This window comes from Musa acuminata, chromosome BXJ3-7 (assembly GCF_036884655.1).
Source record: "Musa acuminata AAA Group cultivar baxijiao chromosome BXJ3-7, Cavendish_Baxijiao_AAA, whole genome shotgun sequence".
NCBI lineage: Eukaryota > Viridiplantae > Streptophyta > Magnoliopsida > Zingiberales > Musaceae > Musa > Musa acuminata.
In genome coordinates this window covers 39,181,994-39,203,041 of record NC_088355.1, presented here as the reverse complement: position 1 = coordinate 39,203,041, position 21,048 = coordinate 39,181,994, and the positions used below count along the sequence as shown (strand labels likewise).

Genomic DNA, 21,048 nt, shown 5'->3' with positions numbered 1-21,048 from the left:
AGACATTTAACCTATCTAAAATTTCAACACTTTTTAGGTCTTTTTGGTCTTTCAATTATCACATCAGGAATTGCACTTGGCATTACTTAAGCCCCACCATGGACGTCCATGGGAAAGGTTTTGGTACCTACACCAACTTTACTAGCAAAATGGTAGGACTTCCGCCTTAAATATATTTGTTAAATTTTTTCCATCAAAGATAGTGAACCAAGTCAAGAAACAATGCAGCACAAATGTCAGATGACATGGCAAACAAGGTATCACAAAACGTAGTATGCTGTTGTCTGATTGACTGGAAAACAGAAAATAACTCAACTTGATTGCACTAACATTAAAAAGAATAAGCACTTGTATTTAATGCAAGGAAAAAAAAAAACAAGATAAACTGATGTTATCTGGAACCATGTCCACATACCTGACTCAAATATGTTCCATGACTGTAAAGGTTCCTGTATTCACTATTTTGTATACCATCAGTTGTTCTAGGTCCACTAGAACATATCTTCATGTGAAAAGTTGATCATAGAGACATCCTGTCTGCTCCCTGCAATTATTAGATAAAAGTGTCAGTGACTGTATATAAAGAGACAGAAGAATGTTTGATTTTCTCAAGAAAATGTAATTCAGTGTCACTCAAAACCATGGGATTCAATGAGAAGGCCTCTTTCCCATCATTAAACTAATAGTCCAATAGGTTGTAGATCGTACTTGGTGCAGCTCCCTGTGTGCAGAATTACTCTACCATACTGATAGAATTTAAGTTGCACAAACATTGCCATTGACGCATTGGCAATCAAAGACGGGCCTAGTTTCAGCTATTAAATAACGAATAACTAAATTGGAAGTTGAAAGTGACTATATATAAATCTCATCAAGACATTGTACAAAGAAATGCAAATAAGGCGGCCCACTCCCTTGCTTCTTAGGCAAAAATTTAGAAAGCAAATATTTCTTGGAGATTGAACTGTAACTTCTGATTAGCAGAATTGTTGTAATCTTGTCTTTAGTTAATAATATTTTATTTTTGGAAAAAAAAAAGTTACACAAACATGAAACTGAGTGCAGCCAAAATTTTTCCCAACAAAAGCCCACTAAGCAAATAGTATTACTTGCTAGATGAAGAAAACATATTCAGGTAACACAACAATAGTTGTCAACAAATTCCAACTAGCGACCTATAAAAGAAATATATAATTCTGGCAAGGTGTTAGTATTACTAAAGATAACTTCTAGAAGATCGTCTTCTAAAATATGAATGAAGGATCTTCATACATGGAGTGAACTTAATACCATAAACTATCATCAAGTACAGCATCATAAGAAATCATACCAATGTATCAATTTGTTCTTATTATGCATATTCTAGCACCAGTAACATCCTGATAGTCCAGGATTACAATAAGGAAACATGTGATTCAGTTTGACAGAAGAGTAACAACATAGCAAAAGCTAAAAAAGTCTTATCTGCTGGACCTTGCAATCAGATCTGAAATGATTTCTGAGAACGCACTATTTCAATAAAAAAATGCACTATAGTTTGATGATTATAACTCTAGAATAGTGTTATATACTAACCTAAGGGTTTCAAGATTGTGAATTAAGACGATAAATTTTAGGATCACCAAAGTACATGCAAATATAATAATTTCTGAAGTTCCACAACGAAAGACAAAAAATAATGAGATCATTTAATTTCATCAGAAGTATTTATTTGACCAATTCATTTTCCATGAGTAACCTTCTTTTTAGTGACTATAACTATCGGTGATTTCAATAGGCGCTCGGGCGCTTGCCTAGGCGCTCGAGCGAGGCGAGGCGAGGCTCGAGCGCCTCGCTTCATGTTCAGGCGTCTCGCTTCAAAGAGGCGTTGCCTGGGCGCTCGCCCGAGCCCAAGCGCCGAGCGCTTCGGGCGAGCGTCTGGGTTAAACCAGGCGACCGAACCAGATTTTTAGGTATGGTTGGTCTCCAGTGCTTTAGTTGGTTCAATCGAACTAACTAAATCACCGATATTAGGCTCCCTCTCGCGATTTCCCTGACTTCCCCAACCCTAACACTCGCGATTTTACCACCGAGATTTCTTCTCCGCTGTCGCTGCTCTCTGCTGCCGCTGCCATTGTCGCTGCTCGCCGCTACTGTCACTACTCGCGGCTGCCACAATCGCTGCTGTCGCTCGCAGCTCCCGCTCCCACTCCCGCTGTCACTCGCCGTTCCCGCTACGGCTGTCGCTTGCTACCATTGTCGTTGCCTCAACAGCCTCGGTCTTCTCACACTCTTCTCACTATACTATTAACAATATACTACTAACTGTATACTAATAATAGTATTTTTATTTATTAGATTAATAATATATTATTTTAATTTTAATACCATTAATTTTTATTTATTTAATAGTATATTTTTATTTAAAAAAAATACTATTATGATTTATTTATTTATTATGATTTTGTACCTAATTTTCTTAATTTAATAATATTTTTATTTAAATAATTATATTTATTAATTATATTATATATTTTTATATTTTAGCATCTCGTTTCACTCGGGCAAGCGCCTAGCGCCTTGGGCGTTTTTGGACCTTGATGTCTTTTGACGCCTAACGCTTTTTAAATCACTGATAACTACAATAGCTAAGCCTAGTCATCCAAGAAGCCCATATCAAGGCAATGTCAAATTGTCACTAAAAGAATAACAAAACAGACGAGCAGTGGAAGAATGAAAAGGGATGTGAGAGAGAGAGAGAGAAAGACCTTTTTAACGCAAGATATCAAAATGTCAAAAAAAAGAATAATTAAATAGATGGAAGGTCGAAGAAAAAATAAGAACTGATCTAGAGAGAGAGAGTGAGAGAGAGAACTAGATGCTAGAAATGGTTAGAAAAAATAACAGAAACTCCACAAAGCAGCAACTAATGCTTGTATTATAACCACAGATAGCTAAGATGAGCCAGACTTCTTATTCTATCAATAAACACATATTTGTTTCTACTCATGTAGCAGGAAAAATTAACATATCCATAGTACCAAGGGGATCGTGTGTATGACAAATATAATAATAATTAATAATAACAAAGGCAAGCTGTGACCCCAAGAATAGTAGCATCAACTGGTTTTCCTCATCGTTCATAGAACAACTCATCCTAGCACAATAACTAAAACATGGGAAATTCCAGAAGTCACAGGTCAGAGGATCAGATGAGGTCTGGCGCACCCAAAAGAACGAACAAGGATTTCGCGAGCTCAGGCCCTTTGTGGTACAGCCTACAAAGATTCCCCTTAGGGCAAGGGACAACTAGACCACGGATCTGTCCTAAACTATCGAGGACAGAGATGGCAATTCTCTAACGTGACCATAATTTTAGCGACCTCAATTCTTGATGTGGGGATTATGAACCATCCCATTGCATATCTCAAAAGAAGGCGACTACCTCGAAGATCTATCGGAAAAAGATTCAAGAATTCATCGCAATGCAGAGCGGAAGAGACAACACTATTATGAGCAACTGGAACAGGATCCAAGAACCCATCGCATCGCACAGCGGAAGCGGCAACACTTTTATGAGCAACTCCAACCAGATTCAAGACCCCGTCGCATCGCACGGTGGAAGCGGCAAGACTTTTATGAGCAACTCCAACCAGATTCAAGAACCCGTCGCATCGCACGGTGGAACAGGCAAGATCAAAAGCAACCCCGAAAAGATTCAAGAACCGACCTCGTGAGCTACCGAAGGAATCCAAGAAGCCGCTCGAATCTTCAATGGCTATATCTTTCGTAAGACAGATGACCATATGCACCGGCGTCATCCGTTCAAGAAACCTAACGAAGAGACGGCACCGAGCGAAGCGAGATCGATGCAAAGAATGAGGGATCGGACGGACCTGGGTAGCGGAACCGTGGAGGAGGAGGAGGAGGCCATCCTTGCCGATGCCGTGCTCGAGACAGAGATCTGGTTGCCGCATCGCCTAGCCGAGACAGCGCCGATCACCCGTGGCGTCGTCTACCTATGCGAGGGCGATCGAAAGAAGTAGGGTTTCTTCGTCCGCCACCAGCTTCACCGACGGAGGGGAAGCTTCTGGAGAAATAACTGTTGAGCCCGCCCAATGTTCTCCTTTTTGAAATGGTGGTAAGATGCCACGTGGAGAATAATTGGGTCCCACCAGTCTGGTGGTGAAGCCTGTTGGGTGTTAAATGTATTGCATACACTTCGATAAATGGGACCGACAATAACTTCACGATCACAACATTTATGAGCAATAATAATTCATCAAATTGAATTATTATGCCCAATCCAATCGTCCAATTAATATTTGAATTAGAGAAGTATGTGTATCAATAAAATATTTTACTCAATACTAAATTGTATTACTTATATATATATATATATATATATATATATATATACATGAGAGGTCAAGGTTCGGCTCCCCTCCACACGGAAGGTTGGATGCTCGCCTTGAGCCGCTCGGCCCTCTTCTTCTGCCGCGTCTCCTCGCACTCCTCCTCGTCGCCTTCCCAAAGGCTGAAGGTACTCTCTTCCGACTGAATCTCCTAAAGATTGAAGTTTGGATTGTTTCGTGCGTGATGGTGTGGAGAGTTCGTTTCGTGTGTTACTAGATGGGTTCTTCTTACCCCGCCAGCGCATTGAAGCCTTCCTCGCCTAAGATCGTCAAGCTTAAGCCCATCGAAGTGACTCCGGCGAGGTTCGCGGACTTCGGGCAGGTGATCTCTGCGTCCTCCGACGGCGAAGAGTACGGTCCCCACGACGCGCAGTTGGAGCTCCACCGCGGTGTCCCAAGGTTTGTCTTTTTTCCGTGATTTTTTTTTCTTGCTTTGTTTTCTAGATTTCTTTTTAAGAAAGATTGAATGACTTAATTATAAAATAGTTGGAAAGAGTCGATTTTGTGGATCAAGCTCGATGTCTGTAGTTTTTCTGAATCTTTCAACCCCATAATTAAATTAAATTAGTTCGCTTTCTTCCAATTAGGCAACAGAAAGGGAAAAATGAAAATTTGAAGAAGGTAGAGAAACAACGTCATAATCTTTCTGTCAGTTACAGTTCATTGTAACTCAAATCCAACATAAGCAAGGTTTTTATGCTGTCTTTTGTCATCTAAACTTAAGGTAGCTTGTTGTCGATTGATTGCTGGTTCTCTTCTCTTACAGATTTTAATCTTTTTTAGTTCATAGTTTAGAAAAGAAATCAAACAAGGTGCAAGGAGATCTGGATTCTAATTAGGTGGTTTGCAATTTGCCTCTTGGTTTGCTTTTCTCATGACATCACTTGATGCAATTGTTAATATCTTTTATGTGTTTGTTAATAGCTCTATGTTTATAACCTTTGTTGGCTGACCTCTTCTTTTAAATTGGAAGGAGAAACTTGTATTGATGAAATGAATATCAATCATTGCAGCCTTAGATATCCTCTTGAATGATAGGTTTTGTATGGATGAAATGAATATCAATCTTTGCAGCTTCAGAATATCCTCTTGAATAGGCTTTGTATGAATGAAACAAATATCAATCTTTGCTGCCTCAAAATATCCCCTTGAATGATCGGCTTTGAACGCAATCATGTGAAAGATCCAAGAACCTGGGGTTAAATCGGTTCTGGTTAGTAGGTTCGCAGCTTGGTTGCCCTCCTGTTATGCATGACGATTTCTATAGCTCCAGCTCTGTATTTGACAGCACCAGCCAGGTTCAGCAAAAATTACAAGCTGATATCCACTTTCTTCCACCAAGCTAAGATGCCATTAACTATGCTTCTTGTTACAATTACTGGAATAGATGTTCAGACTCCAACACTATGTGCAAATAGGGCAGCAACATGAAAGAGAGTCTGCAGCTGGACAGGTGAACGGTTTAACAACATATTGGTCAAAACTCGAGAGGAAAAGAGAGAGAGAGAGAGATTGCAGTTAAGGGTTATTAGTCAATGTGTAGCTAGGGCCTCCAGTACCTCGGGATTATGTGCAGCTATCATGAAGAGGGAAGAAAAAAGCATACTCTTGTTCACGGGAAGCTAGGAAAATCTTTGGTTTTTCAATAATAAATAGCTGACAAGATGCATATATAGCCCCATACCATGTGTTTTAGTTATCTATTCATATCTTAATTTTAATAACAATAGACAAACAATTTATTTGGCTTAGTTTGCATTGCTTCACTGTTGCCAATATAAGCCTTTTTTAAAAGAAATCAATTTTTGTGACCTTTAAACGCCTGTAAGGAATATTTTATTCTGTTTAAGTTCTCTCTGTAGATATGGAATTGTATCCATCTTCATTGTCTTCATAATTGTATGATCACAGAAGTCAGATGTCGGTGCATATACCTTCCATCATGTCATGCTTTGCATCATACAAGTTTTACTTGGAGGATATTGATGACAATTACCTGGGAAATGCTTTTGGAGTTTTATATTATATTGAACACTGCTTCTATGCAATGTGTCTCATATGTCAGCCTTTCCAGGGCCTACCATTTCTCCACTTTTATGCATTTTACATCTCTTTTCATTAGACACAGTACTGATATTTTTCATTAACAGGTTTTATATCATGCATCTAGAAGACAGAGACCTTAAATTTTCTAAGATCACTCATCATGCAAGTGTTACCCAGTGTCTTGGATCAGTTGGTGGCGAAGACTGGTATCTAGGTGTTGCCAAGGCATCTATACTGAATGAAAGTGAAATTATCAATGAGGATGGACAGAAACCCATTCAATCTTGCTGTGGCCACTATTACATGCCCCCTCATCCTGATGATGTTTGTGTTTTCCGAATTTCTGGTCCTAAATTTCTAAAGCTTAATGTTGGCACATGGCACGCAGGCCCTTTGTTCAAGAAAAAAACAATGGACTTCTACAATCTAGAGCTAAGCAACACAAATGTGAGCATCTTCATATCTGGTGTTTTTAAATGTATAGCAGTTATGTTGTTCTTAGGATTTTTGCCTATGTCTCCAGAATTACTTCACATCATTGTTTGTTCCATCGGGCCACATGTTCCTATATCACAGGGCATATTGTCTTTTGTGGCTATGAAAAACGTTGTGTTAACTTTTGTATTTCATCTTTTGACTGTGTCACCCTCATTATTCCCTTTCCATTTCTCATCAGTACACAACCCCTTTCCAGCTGATATTATCAGACACGCAAGCTGACTTCTTTTATTTCAACACAGGAACTATATATATAACTTTTAATATGTTGTCTGGAATTTTAGTTTAGTATCTGCTAAATCCAACTAAATATGAAATTCTTGAAAGAGAGTTCTGTTTATTGGACAAATGACATGTGATGAGAGTAATGCTGATTTTTTTGTGGATATGTTGATGGGGAGACTAACAAATAAAAGACAGCTATGGTGGTATCATGGGAGAGCAAAAGCATTTCTTAAAACATTATTCTTCTAGTCCTCAAAACTTTAAGTTTAGGTATGGCAGGCTATATTTATAATTCGGAAGATAAAGAGTCTAAAACACCTAATCAATGAACTCTGTTGCATAAGTCAGGCAGTCAGCCCACAGTACTCTTCATAGGTATCTTCATACCCATGTAAACGTCACCAAACACTTTGTTGCCTGATTTTTCTTGCTCATTTCATTGTAAACTCTTGTTACTAGTTTAACATTCAAAATTATTTTGTTAATACAAGTTCACACTTCAGCAGCATGACAGCAAATTGGAGATTTTATGATGAAATTCATGATGTTTCTCTTTCGGGCAAAACTGCTAGTTTCATTTTTTTTTTCCGAAAAGGAGAAATATATTACTCTAAAGCTCTAATACAAGGTAATCCATGCTCCTCGGAGCACAAAATATGGCCAAGTTCCTCTCCAAATACAGGAGGCTTTGGAGGTTCTAGCAAAACATGCCAGCCAATTGTACTGTCTATCATGCTACATTCCTGCTTTTTAGTATGAACTTTATGCAACAAGTTTTTCTGATTATAGAAGCAGTTATATGGACTTCATTTGTAAAACTTGTTTCGTTTGGATTTTTTTAATTTGGAATATCACTTTATTACAGGTGGTGGATCACACAACACATGATTTTCTGAAGCACGATAAAGTGGCATTCATGATTGAAGAGTAAAAGTTTCATTCCGTGGGCTACTCCTTTCAAGGTTGATGAATTTGTTTATGGGATTCTTATGCTTGCGTTAATATGGAAAGTAAACATCGGTCAATATACTGGACAAGCTTGGCCCACAAGCTGTTAAACATGTCTTTGTTCAAATGGAATTGACTCACAGGAGCCTCCGATGTTTGCACTCGATGCCGACGACTACATTTTTCTGTTTGATACCTCTTTTCTATGCAAGCTGAACTATGATTTCTAATAAGTGCTCCATATTTGCTCATTATCTTGATGGTATATCAGAATGCCTTCTACCTTGCTTGCACAGTGGTCAAGATACGCATAACAGTAATCCTTGGTATGAAGGACATTTTTACTTGTTGCTTTTGAAATGTGTTTTATAGCAAAATTTGCCATTTCTGCTTTTATTGTTATTCTCGAGGATCCACTCACCTTGTAGTATTGCCACATGGCTGAGCTTAGACTATGATTAAAAGGTTCAAAGCTTCTTAATTAGGTCATTTTGATTTCTGTGTTTGTTTGGTTCTTCATTTACCTAGTTTGTCTTGGCTAAGGGATACAATGGCACCTGAGAGTTGCCACCAGATTGACAAGCACAGAATTGTGCTAAAATTTCTGAGAACCCTTTCATTTTGGGTCTGGTGGACAATCCTGAGAAACTCAATGCTGACATAGTTCAATTCCAAGTTGCATTTGCTCAGGTACATGAACTAATAAAGCTTGTTTACAGTTTCTGGGCATCATGTGGAGCTCATTAGATACCTTCTTTTCCTCTGTTTCTTTTGGTCTTGAGTTCTGTGTACTAACCAAATGTAGGTCACATCATCAAACCACAAGCTCTCTAAAACTTCCATCTTTTCTGTGAGTAGTGTTTTAGATTGATTGCTGCTATATGTTACTTGTCTTTGGCCAATGGAACAGAGGGCATCTCTTCTCTTGCATCAAAGTGGCTACTGATAAGATTTTTGTCACTCTTTAGAACAAACATATTTAGAGCTTTTGTCCAACATAATCATTCACCCAGGCGAGAATGGGAAGCATCTTCCTCCATGCTGGTCTTTTTGTTCCTGTCCAAAGACTGCTGCTTGAGCCCTTTTGAATGGTTGATAAAGTTATTATGTCCTTGCAAATAGAATACATTCTTTGTTGTAATCACTGGATTTTTATTCCATGTTTTCCTAAATTGAAAATTCTATATTTTGCATTTTACCTTATTAGAATAGTTTGTTTACTTACACTATTTCTTAATTTTAATGAGTACATTTAGAATAATATAATTAATTAAAAATTAAGATTTATAACCAAGAAGAGTCGAGCAAAGACTATTTCAGTCGAGACTCTCACCGGAAAGAGTTCGACAACCAAAAGAAGGAAGAAAGAAGAAGGACGATTCGACTTAAGATAATTGTGAGTTCTTAGTTTATTTCTTTAATTTAATTTAAGAAGTATTTTATTTATGTTTTGATTGATAAAATTTTTTGTGCACTTGGAAATTAATTAATTGTATATTTTCAAATTTTAAGATGCATGATAAATTTAATATTTACTATGTTACTTTGAATTTTAATCATAATTGACATATTTTGATTAAAAATCTCATTGAAGATCTTTTTATTTTATTATTGATAGATCTTTTTAGATAGATTTAACTAGTTGAAAGGATGTGAAATATTTTTTTTTCTAATTTATGTCATTGAAAATTGAATTGCTTGGCCATGGTTTGGTCAAATCTGATTGGCATAGGCTCAGCTTAGGCATGGGTCTAACTTAGATTGGACTCGAACTAAGTTAGGTTAGTAAGGGTAGAGTAGAGTCAACCCGGTTCAAGTCTAGTTGAGTCTAGCTCGAGGCTTATGGTTTATCGCTATCGATTTAGGGTGATTCCAAACCGATTCAAGTCCATGTTTAGTTTAAATTGAACTTAGTTCCTTTCTAATTTGATCAAAAGTTGAAATTAATTTAGGTCAAGCATGAATGTATAGTGAATTTGACACTTCATTATCTTCTAATTTAAGAAATTTAAATGTTTTAATTTAAATTATTCTTTAAATATTGAAAACGTTTAATAATTAATTATATATAATAAAGACGATGACGCAACACATAAAATGATAGATCATGGCTTTGTTTTCCGAGAGACAGAGATAAACTAGTGATAATTCACTATTCAATCTCGAATATTGATAATACAATATGAATTCTTTGCATTTGCTACGGCAAAAGTAAAATAAAATTATTATCTGAGATATAATTTTCATTTAATCTAGAAGGAATGAAGAATTTGAGATATAATTTTCATTCAGTAAATGGCTTTATATATATATATATATGTATATATATATATATGTATGTATATATATATATGTATATATATATATGTATGTATATATATATATGTATATATATATATATATGTATGTATATATATATGTATATATATTTATATATATATATATACATATATGTATATATATACATATATATATGTATATATATGTATATATGTATGTATATATATATGTACATACATATATATGTATGTATGTATGTATATATATATATGTACATACATATATATGTATGTATGTATATATATATATATAGGGTTTGAGTCATATCTCTTGACGAGGTGATGCTAAACGAATACCATTTCTTGTTGGAACACGACAGCACCAGTTGGCTCGATTGATTCTAACACGGGATTTGGGGTCGATTGAGGTAGGCACAGACGCGTCTTCCCCGACGACGACGACGACGAGAAGAGCAACAACGAAGAAAGGATCGCTGCCGGCCGGTTCACTCTTCTTCTCCTCCTCTTCCTCCTGTCATCCGTACCTTCTCTCGAGATCTCCGATGGTTCTCCACAACACCAGCCGCGACGCCACCTCTTGCTCCCAAAGAGACGTCTTCTACAGGTACACTCCCTCCTCCTGTGTGTGAACACCGCGAATTGGGAGAAGCAGCCGAGTATCTTGAGATTTCCTCTTGGCAGCTGCGGTCACTGCGGCTACGCGCTGAACCTGAGCTCGTCGGACCGGAACACCGCCAAGATCGGGGTTGAGTATGGGAAGGCCATCAAGAAGGGCGTTGTGTCGTTCGTCGCCATCGACGAGAGCCGGTTCACGCAGGCCGACGAGCTCCGCTGCCTCCCCTACTTCCGCTCCCGCCGCTCCTGGGGCCTCTTCCGCCACCAGACCCGCCTGCTCTGCCGCGGCTGCGGTAGCCTTATCGGCGTCGCCACCTACGACGGCACCTCCTCCCCTTCTTCTCCCTCCGAGGGGTCGTCGGAGAGCAATTACCCTGCATCCTCCGGCTCCCGGAAGTACAAGATAAGGATCGGCGCTCTGCAGCCCTCCGACGACGACTCGGGTACTCTTCTTTTAGACTGATAGATGGGTTGTGGGTTATGGGTGATGGGCGATGGAATTAGGGATAATGGATGGTTATATATATTCATATATGTAGTTACTAAATCGTGAAATCGTGGTGTTTATCCTCTCACTCGAGTCTTGTACAGCGAGAAGAAAAGGTCTCCTTTTTAGCTTCAAAATTAGGAGAAAGCAGATGATTATTGTGATATTTGAACTAATTTTGTTGGTTTGCATATGTCGAATTGATGTTCTTTCTACAAAATCATACAGCTCTTTTTGTTGGATTTGTGCAAAATGGTACTTCATTTTTGAAACATGGATCCAGTTTTGTGTGAGTGGTTGTTCATGAGAGAAAAAGGGAAGGAAATGTGAGTAGATCTACTTTTGAAAGGTTGAGTTTGAAGTGTGTTGTCTCCTTGGTGTTCACCTTTATACCTCTGTTGCCTTTGTTAGAAGGCTCATGCCATGGTAGCACTTGCAGATCAGATTTCTATTTAGATAATTTGGACTAGCAAGAGAGTGTGAGATCAATTACAAATACTCGGATGGTTGTATTTTCAGATTTTAGATGTGACATTGATCTGTATCGGTATACCGATCGATCATCGGTATGTATCGACATGTGATATAGTGGGGTGTATTAGGTATAATCTGTATCGAACGATTATTAGTATGGTACGATGAATCTTGATTTTCGATTATCAAAAGTTCATTGAACTCATTTGTTATCTTTATATTAAGCCTTTTGACTTCAATAAATAATATTTCAGTTTTCAATATGTGCTGATTTTCTTTTCATATATTTCATATTATCATATTGTATGCACACATGATATATATTTTTTAATGTAGATAGGATCATTATATTTGAGCAGTTGCATTAAATTGGCATCTCCTGTTATGGTTCCCAATGTTTTGGTTGTGGCATTGGCTTTCAGTTTCATTCTCGGTACCCTTTTGAAAGAATTAGTGGTATTTCAATTTCGTTAGAAATCACAAACATCTTTCCAAAGAACACCACATTTCTCAATTTCATGAACAAAAAACACTTGAAGTAAATTTCTTGCGGATCCCAACTCTGTTTGCCAGTCGATCGAGGACCAAATGCCACCTGAAGGTGAGACGAGACGAATGTAGACTTACTTGGATCGAAGCTCACCAAATTTCTTCATGTCGATAGTATCTTGAGGATGATGTTTTTGGCTACTCCATATCGCCCACCCATGTCATCCTAACGATTGTAGCTTTGGGATGAACAATCCTGTGATCAGAGTGGGACGTTAAGCTTGTTAAGAGTAAAGAGACGGATGGATTCCGATGTACAACGACATGGTGTCGAAGAAGGCTTACAGTGTCTCAATGACTTTAGATACTCCGAAATGAACTAAAAGAAACCGTTGGTTTGTTTTGAACAAAAAGTGTATGGGTTTGCTGACAACCCATACACTTTTGCTATGCCTCACCTCTTCAAAGATTTGGAATTATCAAGTGCACAACTTCTGATATGAGAAAAGCAATCGATCAAAAGTCAAAACACAAAACTAGCGAGAATTATGGTATGACTTCCAACCACCTTATCAGTTGTATGATACTTCTCCCAAATGCTTATAAACATCAAATCGAGGTCTCCTTAATTTTACAGACTGAAAGACTGAGAAAAGAAAGAAGCATACATAGACGGTTGTCTTTAGTAAAAGGAAGAAATAACGAGAAATGTACTGTTGAGGTCTGAAAGGAGTCTCGCTCCAACTGTTCAGGTGTTACAGTCGTATGATGGAGTCACATTCAGCTTTCTAATGCTTCGCCACCACTGGAGTACTGCTTATGCACCATTTTCTTGTAATCTGTTAGCACAAAGAAACATGAGTACAGGTCGAGCGCATACCAAAGTAGCGATTCTAGATAAACTAACCACGCATGTTACGGGAAGATAAATTAACAGACGACTATTGACAAGCACAGAAAAGGATCCCATCGAAAGAAATGACAATATCATTTTTAACGGAATTTCAGCAATCAGAGACAGCACCTCTTAAGCAGAACTTTACCTCTGAATGTTCACCAACAATATATCCCAAAAAAAAAAAAAAAACCTTATTGCTCAAAACTTCAAAATGCATTTCCTTCACAGGTTTGTTTGTGCTGTATATAATGGAGTGCTGAGAAAACGGATAAGAATAGTAGTAACGAGTCAAGGATAGAGAAAACATATAAACCTTCTTGATTGCTCCACAGTGTTGCAGCATAGCAATTGAGAGGGCTCTCATTATTGGGTTCTGTCAAATGAAATAATCCAAAATCAACACGATAGAACATCCGGTTAGACGAGAAAGTGCCATCACATATCATCAAAAAGATCCAATTTACCTCCTAACAAGCTCTGTATAGATAACAAGATCGTTCTGCAATCATAGGCGGACGACCACATTTCCTAGGTCAGAGCACAGGAAATATCATGAGTAAAAAGTATAGCACACCACATTAGCATGGTAGTAGTTTCCTAATAGTACAGCTAAACAGCAGAGTACCTGAAGGATATCTAAACAAATGTTGCCACATTGATCAATATTTGGATGGAAGCATGGAGTTTCAAACTTAACCAGTGGTGGCTTGAATGGATAGTCCAACGGGAACTTCAGAGAAAGCTTGTACGACAAGCCTTCATAAGGAGTTCCTTTGCTTCCCTCGATTGTACCAATCCAAGAGAATATATTTTCACCCTCAGGAAATGCTGATACTCCAGTATCTCCACTCATCTGTGGATCGAAAAAACTATCAGATACCAACATAGGAATATTGATACTGGAGGAAGACTCAAAACCGCAAAAGTAATCTACCGAGTCTCCAAATCCATGCTAAAGAAAATTAATTCATCGCAAAGGGTTCTCTTCTGCAAAGAGCATGTACCAGATAGTAATTAGATGTTCTTAGAGGGTCACACACATGGAGAACATATTAATCCATATAGCATTACCCATAGGAATAATAAGCAAAGAAAATATTAATCCGTATAACAAAATTTTGATGTTTCATGTTTAAATGATCAAATTGATTTCAATTCAAAACATGATTAGCCTTTATCAAAAGCTTCATAAGCAACTTCAGAACTTGCAGATCCAGTTAGCAGAAATAGGCACTACCAACATAGAGCATCCTGATAATTGATAACAGACCAGAACAAAGAAGGCCAGGAGTTTTAGCCATCGACAACAATGCGAAACCAAATGCAGAAAGAAACCCTAATGGGATTGGGATTGGGATTTAATTAAATGTAAGTAAAGGAGGATTCCCAAGTTCGTATTGGAAGTAATGATCGATCGATCGATCGATCGGTCAAACAACAAATTCATACATCCCATATCACGAAACTAAAACTACATGAAAGATGCTGCAACACTTGAGAATTTAAATCTGCCTTTGCATCATTTGTAATCTATGACGACAACATATCATATTCGATCTACAGAGAATAAAGAGATCGACAAAATTACGCACTAGAGAAGAAAACACACCATAAGAGCCATCAACTCCTTCTGAAGCCTGCGAAGAGAAACGTCAATCGGAAACCGATCTAATCATAAAAAAGAACCCCTAAATAAAGCAAAGAAACAATTCAGAGGAACGAAGAAAGGGAGGGAGGGTTCGGATGGACCTCTGGGAGACGGAGGCGGTGTCGACGGGATTAGGCGGAGGCTTGGGCTGCTTGGAGGAGGGCGCCGGCGATGGCGGCGGGGCGGACGCGTTGTCCACGTTCCGAACCTCCATCCCTGTCCCGTCTCCTCACGAGATCGAAGGGAGAGTCGAGGCGATGAGATTGAGTGACTGTTCTAAGAGGGGAAAGGGGAAGAATTGGAATTGAGAGGGCGAGAGGAGATCAAATAGGATTTGGGAGGAGAGGGGGGAGAAGGGAAGCGAAGGAAAGGACACCTACTACGCGTCTTGAAGTCGAGGAGGGAGAGGTGTTCCCGTAGGTGGGCTCCGCCACCACGTGGTGTTTCACCTCATCAATCGACCGGGCCCACCTGAGCCTTCTCTTGTCAAATCCATCAATCCGTTTCTTTACTGCTTTTATTTGGATATTCATTGTTTGATTCTCATGCATTCCTATTGATTTTTCAGTCAGATCTTTGATTGGAAATTTTAATTTCCACTATTTGATTCTTTAAATTGATTTTTCAATCACATCTTGGATTGCAAATTATAATTTTCATTATGTGATTCTTCGTATAAATTTCAATTGATTTTTCAATCACATCAATTTTCTCTAACTTGTCAATTTAACATGGTTTATTTAATTATAATAAACCATTCTAATATGTGACGATTTATATCACATCATATGAACAAAAATCTTAAATCGATTAATAATAAAAATAATTTCTAATTGATCTCAAATAGTTCGTCAAATCAATTCGCACCCTCTGCCAAAGTCTACACATGGGATCAACACTTACATTGATTCCGACATGACCCAAACAGACATAGGCCCATGTGTTCGTTTGGTCCAAGACATCCACAAATGGGAGGTCGCCTAATTAGTTGATTCGGCTTCCATTTTATGTGATTTCTTATTGTGAATCTTACACGAGCTCATCCGTTCACAGAAGTGACCGAGCTGTATCACCTGACGTGTCGATCTCTCAGCTCTCTCCCGTCACATCCGACGGCCCCACTCACAGTGACCAGTCAGCTATTCGGAATTCGTCCACTACCAGTGTGCCACAACAGAAGCGTGTCTCTCGCCCACAGCGACGCCTCCGTTGCGTCGCGTCGTCGTCGTCTTCCACCGAGGAAGTCATTCACGAGGAAGAGGAGGTCGAGAGAGGTAGAAGATGGTGTCGGACGAGATCCCGAACCCTAATTTTAGTCCATATCCGAGCCCTAACCCTAACCCTAACCCTAACCCCAGCAACGATCGAGATCCTCTCATCGATCGGAGGCCTAAGCGAAAGAGGAATCTTCCGGGAACCCCAGGCAAAACCCTTGTCTTTTTCTCGATTTCTTGATCGATTCATCGATTAAAAGCTTACCAGTTCCGGTGCGGTGCAGATCCGGAGGCGGAGGTGATCGCGCTGTCGCCGGGGACGCTGCTGGCGGCGAGCAGCTTCGTCTGCGAGGTCTGCGGCAAGGAGTTCCGGCGGGATCAGAACCTCCAGATACACCGCCGCGGGCACAACCTGCCGTGGAACTTCGCGGCGAAGAAGGCGTCGTCAGACGAGGCGGCGGCGAGGGCGAGGCGGCGGGTGTACGTGTGCCCGGAGGCGAGCTGCGTGTACCACGACCCGTCCCGGGCGCTCGGGGACCTCACGGGGATCAAGAAGCACTACAGCCGGAAGCACGGGGAGAAGAAGTGGGAGTGCGAGCGGTGCCCCAAGAAGTACGCCGTCCGGGCGGACTGGAAAGCGCACACCAAGATCTGCGGCACCCGGGAGTACGAGTGCCACTGCGGCACCCTCTTCGCCAGGTAAACGAACGCCTCGCTCAAAATCGCTTCGCCCGCGGGAGGATGATATGGTTAGTTGCCGGTGGAAGCAGGAAGGACAGCTTGTTGGCCCACCAAGCGGCGTGCGAGGCGACGGCGACGACGACGACAACGGCGGAGGAGAGGGAGGCGAGCACTGTGAATGGGGAGCTGTTGTTTCCGAGCTTGTGGGGGCGATCGACGGAGCGAGCGGGGAACAAAGGCGGCTGATGCAGTTCCATAGCTCGGATGCATAGGCTCAAGGCATTGGGTGCAGAACGCACCCCATCTTGTAATAGATTTGATGCAAATGCATGACGAGATACAACTCGAACAATCTGATGCATGATAGATACTCCATCATAGTATATTTTTATTGGGTGAGTCATGTTCAATGACAATGGGCAATTAAAGATTATCCCTTACATTTTAATTTTTATACTTTTAAAAATTAAAATATTTTATTTTATTTTATTTTTTTCTCATATTGTCGATTCAATTGATAAAAATATCGAATATATTCAACGATAAATTGAAATAAGATAGAAACATAAGAAAAAATAAGTTTAAATATTTTATTTCTATAAATATAGAGATCTTAATATAATTTTTAAAAATATAAAGATCTAATTATTTTATTTTTATAAATATAAAGATCCTAATATAAATATCGAGATACTAAAAATAATTAATTAAAAGAGATAATTAGCCTTAGATGACGAACACTAAGAATAATATTTTCTAACAATATATATAATTTTTAATTACTTTATTTTATATACTTAAAATATTTTTAATTCAAATAAATATTCTCATTTTAGAGATGATGATAACCCTCTTGACATATGCATATACTATTCTGGAGAGCCTATAGGAAGCACAATAAAATGGAAGAAACAACAGCAGTTCAAATTGTCATCACATGGCACACAAATCTTCTCCACTTCATACCAAAGGAAAATATACTGCTCAAGTCAAGCAAAGATAGTATGATCAGACTCAGCATCATAAAAGCTATTCTTGTATAAGATGAACAACTATCTTTTGTCATCATGCTATGCAATAATGACTGCATTAAACATCTGAAACAGTCTATAGGATTCATTCCAAGTTTTGTTTGAATGTAACACAACAACAACAAGTTTTTAGGATGTTTGAATGTAACATATTAACTAAAGAGAAATATGATCCACTAAAGTTTTCTTCTATATGAAAACTAAACATAAAGAGATACCTTTGGATATATTAGGAAGCAAGAATCCATGCATAAGAGAGTTCTTCTGACCATATTGGTAGCTAAGCAGAGAATACTATCTCACAGTTAACTATTTCTGGGCACTCCACTCCATATCAACAATCAAAAAGATAAATAACATGCACATACCGCTTGGAATATAAAAGTTATATTATCATGAAGATAGCAATTGCTTATTTTAGCTGCAAGATCACTACTTTGAACTAATAGCTATATCTACTTGGACAGCAACGACTAGAAATGAGTAAAAAGGTGATGAAATTTGTAGGAAGATAAATTGGATCAAAATTGGCAAAAGAAAATGGTATTCTTCTGAGTACCGATTCGACAGTAATGAACATTTCACTGCCAATCTCCACAAATCTGTATGGAATAGTATTGATGAGTCAGATATAAGCAAACACTTTGGTCAGATCATCACTAACTTCAATTTTTTTGAAGCTTTCCAAGATTAGTAAGCATAAATTTCTTCGGGTAGTGACTAAAACATTAACATGACAAGTGTGCCTTACAACTTTTCGACAACACCGAACTATATAATGAACAAAAATTTCCGGTTCTTTTAGAAAATGGAACATAGACTCTAGACAAATTTGCAAGCATGGGTAATATGGCCTCTCAAGATCCTTGAACTCACCAGATTTTAAAAGCCACTTAAACCTCCTTAACTTTCAAAAGGTTTTCATGAAATTGTACGCCAATCAGATTGCTAACAAGATGATAAAACATCTTATCTTTCTTTGGCATGCCAAAAAAACTTCCAGCGGTGCATTTGAAATAGGACACTGAGTGCCTTACAGCCCACATCCTAAGTGGACCCAGATCGAACATTATTGAAGCAGTACAGCCAAAATTAAGCATTGCAATTACTCTTTTCTCTGAGCCAGAATATAGTAGCTACTGTGTAGCCACAGTGGCTATCGGTATACCATTTAATACTGGACTAGTTTAAGAGTCTGATAAATGAATGACTTGCACAAGGAAGATACACATACAACACAGATTGGGTTTGGGCATGAAGTCCATGTAACAATGCTCATATCTAAAACAACATCCAACAAGAAGCAAGAAGAAACTCTATAGAGAATCAAGTCTTAAGCCAACATTTAAATCACAAACTGCCATAGCTGATTGGAGATGAATAAAAACCATCATCCTAATATATCTCAAGCTTGTCCAAAATAAGGGATCTTTGAAAGAGTGAATCAAACAATCCAGCTAACATCCTTAGACAACTCAATACTGAGTCCCATTTACCAAACATGTTTGGAAGGGTAAACGTCTTTAGACTATATCATTGGAATTGAGTTCTTGAAGTCAGAATATTATTAGTGTCACCAATTCTATCCTACATTTCCGACTTTTAAGCCGTCTATAGCCCTTTCCACTCTGAAAAGCTAGAGCTAGCAAATGCTCCTCACCTTGTAAACTTTATCAGGTTCTTGAGGACTTGGAGGAAATAACCGAAAAAAAAAACACACACACAATCAAGTCATTGTCATCCATCAAATAATCTTAATTGTTATTCAATGAATCTCTCTGTCTTCCAATTATATGAATTGAATATTATCTTCAGCTTCATTAATACTCTCCAAAATGAGGCCTCAAGAAGATCCCTCAGACAATCCAGGGTGACATCACTTTCTTTTCCATAGTAGCAGTGCCCAGCTAATCTTGGCACAAAGGTAAAACTAGCTCGGTTGAGCAATTTGAGGCAGAAACCCCATTTGCGAAGGTTGAGGGTTCAAAGCCTCATTCGATATCTTTTTACGAATCATCAAATGCTTGATTTACATGTTTTTTTGAAGGTTTAGTCATCAACGAGTGTTATGTAATTGACAAAGAGCTGATATATGCATGAACAATCTATTGCTTGTATATGTATGAACAATGTGTATGAACAAAGAGCTGAAATATGTATGAACAATCGCAGAAAGAGAACATGCAATGTAATATATGAGCAAATTAATGCGAGAACAGGAAAGATAAGCTTGGTGCAAAAGATCAGAGCCTACGAAGAGATGAGACTCCATTTCGGAAGTACTCTTTCTTCAAACCCTCAGATCAAAACAACACGAGATAGAATCAATCAAAAAGCGGAAAGACAAAAGGTAAGCGATCACGAACTGTTACATAGTTTTCTCCGGCGTACGCCAATAGATCGGGGGTCGGCGGATCAAGAGCCGCCGGAGGAGCGGTAGCGGTAGAGCTTGCCGAAGACGTGGAGGGCGGTGACGAAGCCGATGAAGCAGAGGCTCATCACCAAGACGACCGTGGGCGTCATCTTGAGCCCGGGGACGTCGTCTGTGTAGAAGCGCAACATGTTGCTCCCCCCCCCGCCGCCGCCGCCGCCGCCTCCGAACCCCCCGGCGGAGCCGCCGCCACCCAGCCTCCGCCTCCGCATCCCCGCCGCCGCCGCGGGCGTCCCACGAGGCCCCACCGTGGCCGGCCGCGCCCCACCCCCCGCCGACGACGCCGTCTGCGACTGCGAGCTTCCCCTCGCCATTCCACCGCGAGATCGGTAGATCGAAGAAATCAAAACACGCCAGAAAGGGTAACCGGAAAAACCTAGGCTTCTTCTTCTTATTGTAATTTCCTTTTTTGGCGAAAGACTTACCCGTTAACCAACCCACCTACCTACTCCTTTACTGACCCATTAAATGGGTCCAACAGAAAGACCCCGTGCAACAAACTAACGTAGTGGTATGAGATCCGAGTAGGTCACACCATCCGGTCTGATACGGTAGCCGGATTGCGGTGTTCCGGCGGTTTAGCGTAAGAAAGCGTCACAGTCCACTTGGATGACCACATGTCCTGGGTCCCACAGGAGCCCATGTCTCCCCCTAATCACCACGCGGGTC

General features: G+C 39.4%; 5 protein-coding genes across 9 annotated transcripts; 3 read left to right on the top strand and 2 right to left on the bottom strand.

The window, feature by feature from the left end:
• The first annotated feature begins 4,411 nt into the window (after positions 1–4,411).
• LOC135642376 (uncharacterized) lies at positions 4,412–8,277 on the top strand. Its single transcript, XM_065158492.1, has 4 exons — positions 4,412–4,522; positions 4,612–4,793; positions 6,545–6,887; positions 8,029–8,277. The coding sequence occupies exons 1-4, from the start codon at positions 4,442–4,444 to the stop codon at positions 8,092–8,094; spliced, it is 672 nt and encodes a 223-aa protein (XP_065014564.1). The 5' UTR covers positions 4,412–4,441; the 3' UTR covers positions 8,095–8,277.
• Positions 8,278–10,714: 2,437 nt separating this feature from the next.
• Positions 10,715–11,733, top strand: LOC103992573 (uncharacterized protein At4g08330, chloroplastic). Its single transcript, XM_009412333.3, has 2 exons — positions 10,715–11,015; positions 11,093–11,733. Exons 1-2 carry the CDS (start codon positions 10,954–10,956, stop codon positions 11,487–11,489), a joined length of 459 nt encoding a protein of 152 aa, XP_009410608.1. The 5' UTR covers positions 10,715–10,953; the 3' UTR covers positions 11,490–11,733.
• A 1,280-nt stretch (positions 11,734–13,013) lies between these two features.
• Positions 13,014–16,636, bottom strand: LOC135643582 (uncharacterized). 5 transcript variants are annotated; one of them, XM_065160714.1, is made up of 6 exons: positions 15,124–15,413; positions 14,984–15,042; positions 14,000–14,227; positions 13,839–13,902; positions 13,688–13,747; positions 13,014–13,315 (listed from the first exon to the last, which is right to left on the bottom strand). In XM_065160714.1, the coding sequence occupies exons 2-6, from the start codon at positions 14,993–14,995 to the stop codon at positions 13,257–13,259; spliced, it is 423 nt and encodes a 140-aa protein (XP_065016786.1). In that variant the 5' UTR covers positions 14,996–15,042; positions 15,124–15,413; the 3' UTR covers positions 13,014–13,256. The 5 variants fall into 5 exon arrangements, with proteins under 5 accessions (XP_065016786.1, XP_065016785.1, XP_065016788.1 ...); XM_065160713.1 differs by having other exon boundaries at positions 14,984–15,011; positions 15,124–15,404; XM_065160716.1 differs by having other exon boundaries at positions 14,967–15,011; positions 15,124–15,195.
• LOC135643581 (zinc finger protein BALDIBIS-like) lies at positions 15,937–17,365 on the top strand. The gene is made up of 3 exons (XM_065160711.1): positions 15,937–16,445; positions 16,521–16,935; positions 17,007–17,365. Exons 1-3 carry the CDS (start codon positions 16,304–16,306, stop codon positions 17,161–17,163), a joined length of 714 nt encoding a protein of 237 aa, XP_065016783.1. The 5' UTR covers positions 15,937–16,303; the 3' UTR covers positions 17,164–17,365.
• Positions 17,366–20,119: 2,754 nt separating this feature from the next.
• On the bottom strand, positions 20,120–20,841 carry LOC135642751 (protein transport protein Sec61 subunit beta-like). The gene has a single exon (XM_065159154.1). It carries the CDS (start codon positions 20,691–20,693, stop codon positions 20,364–20,366), a length of 330 nt encoding a protein of 109 aa, XP_065015226.1. The 5' UTR covers positions 20,694–20,841; the 3' UTR covers positions 20,120–20,363.
• Positions 20,842–21,048: the final 207 nt, after the last annotated feature.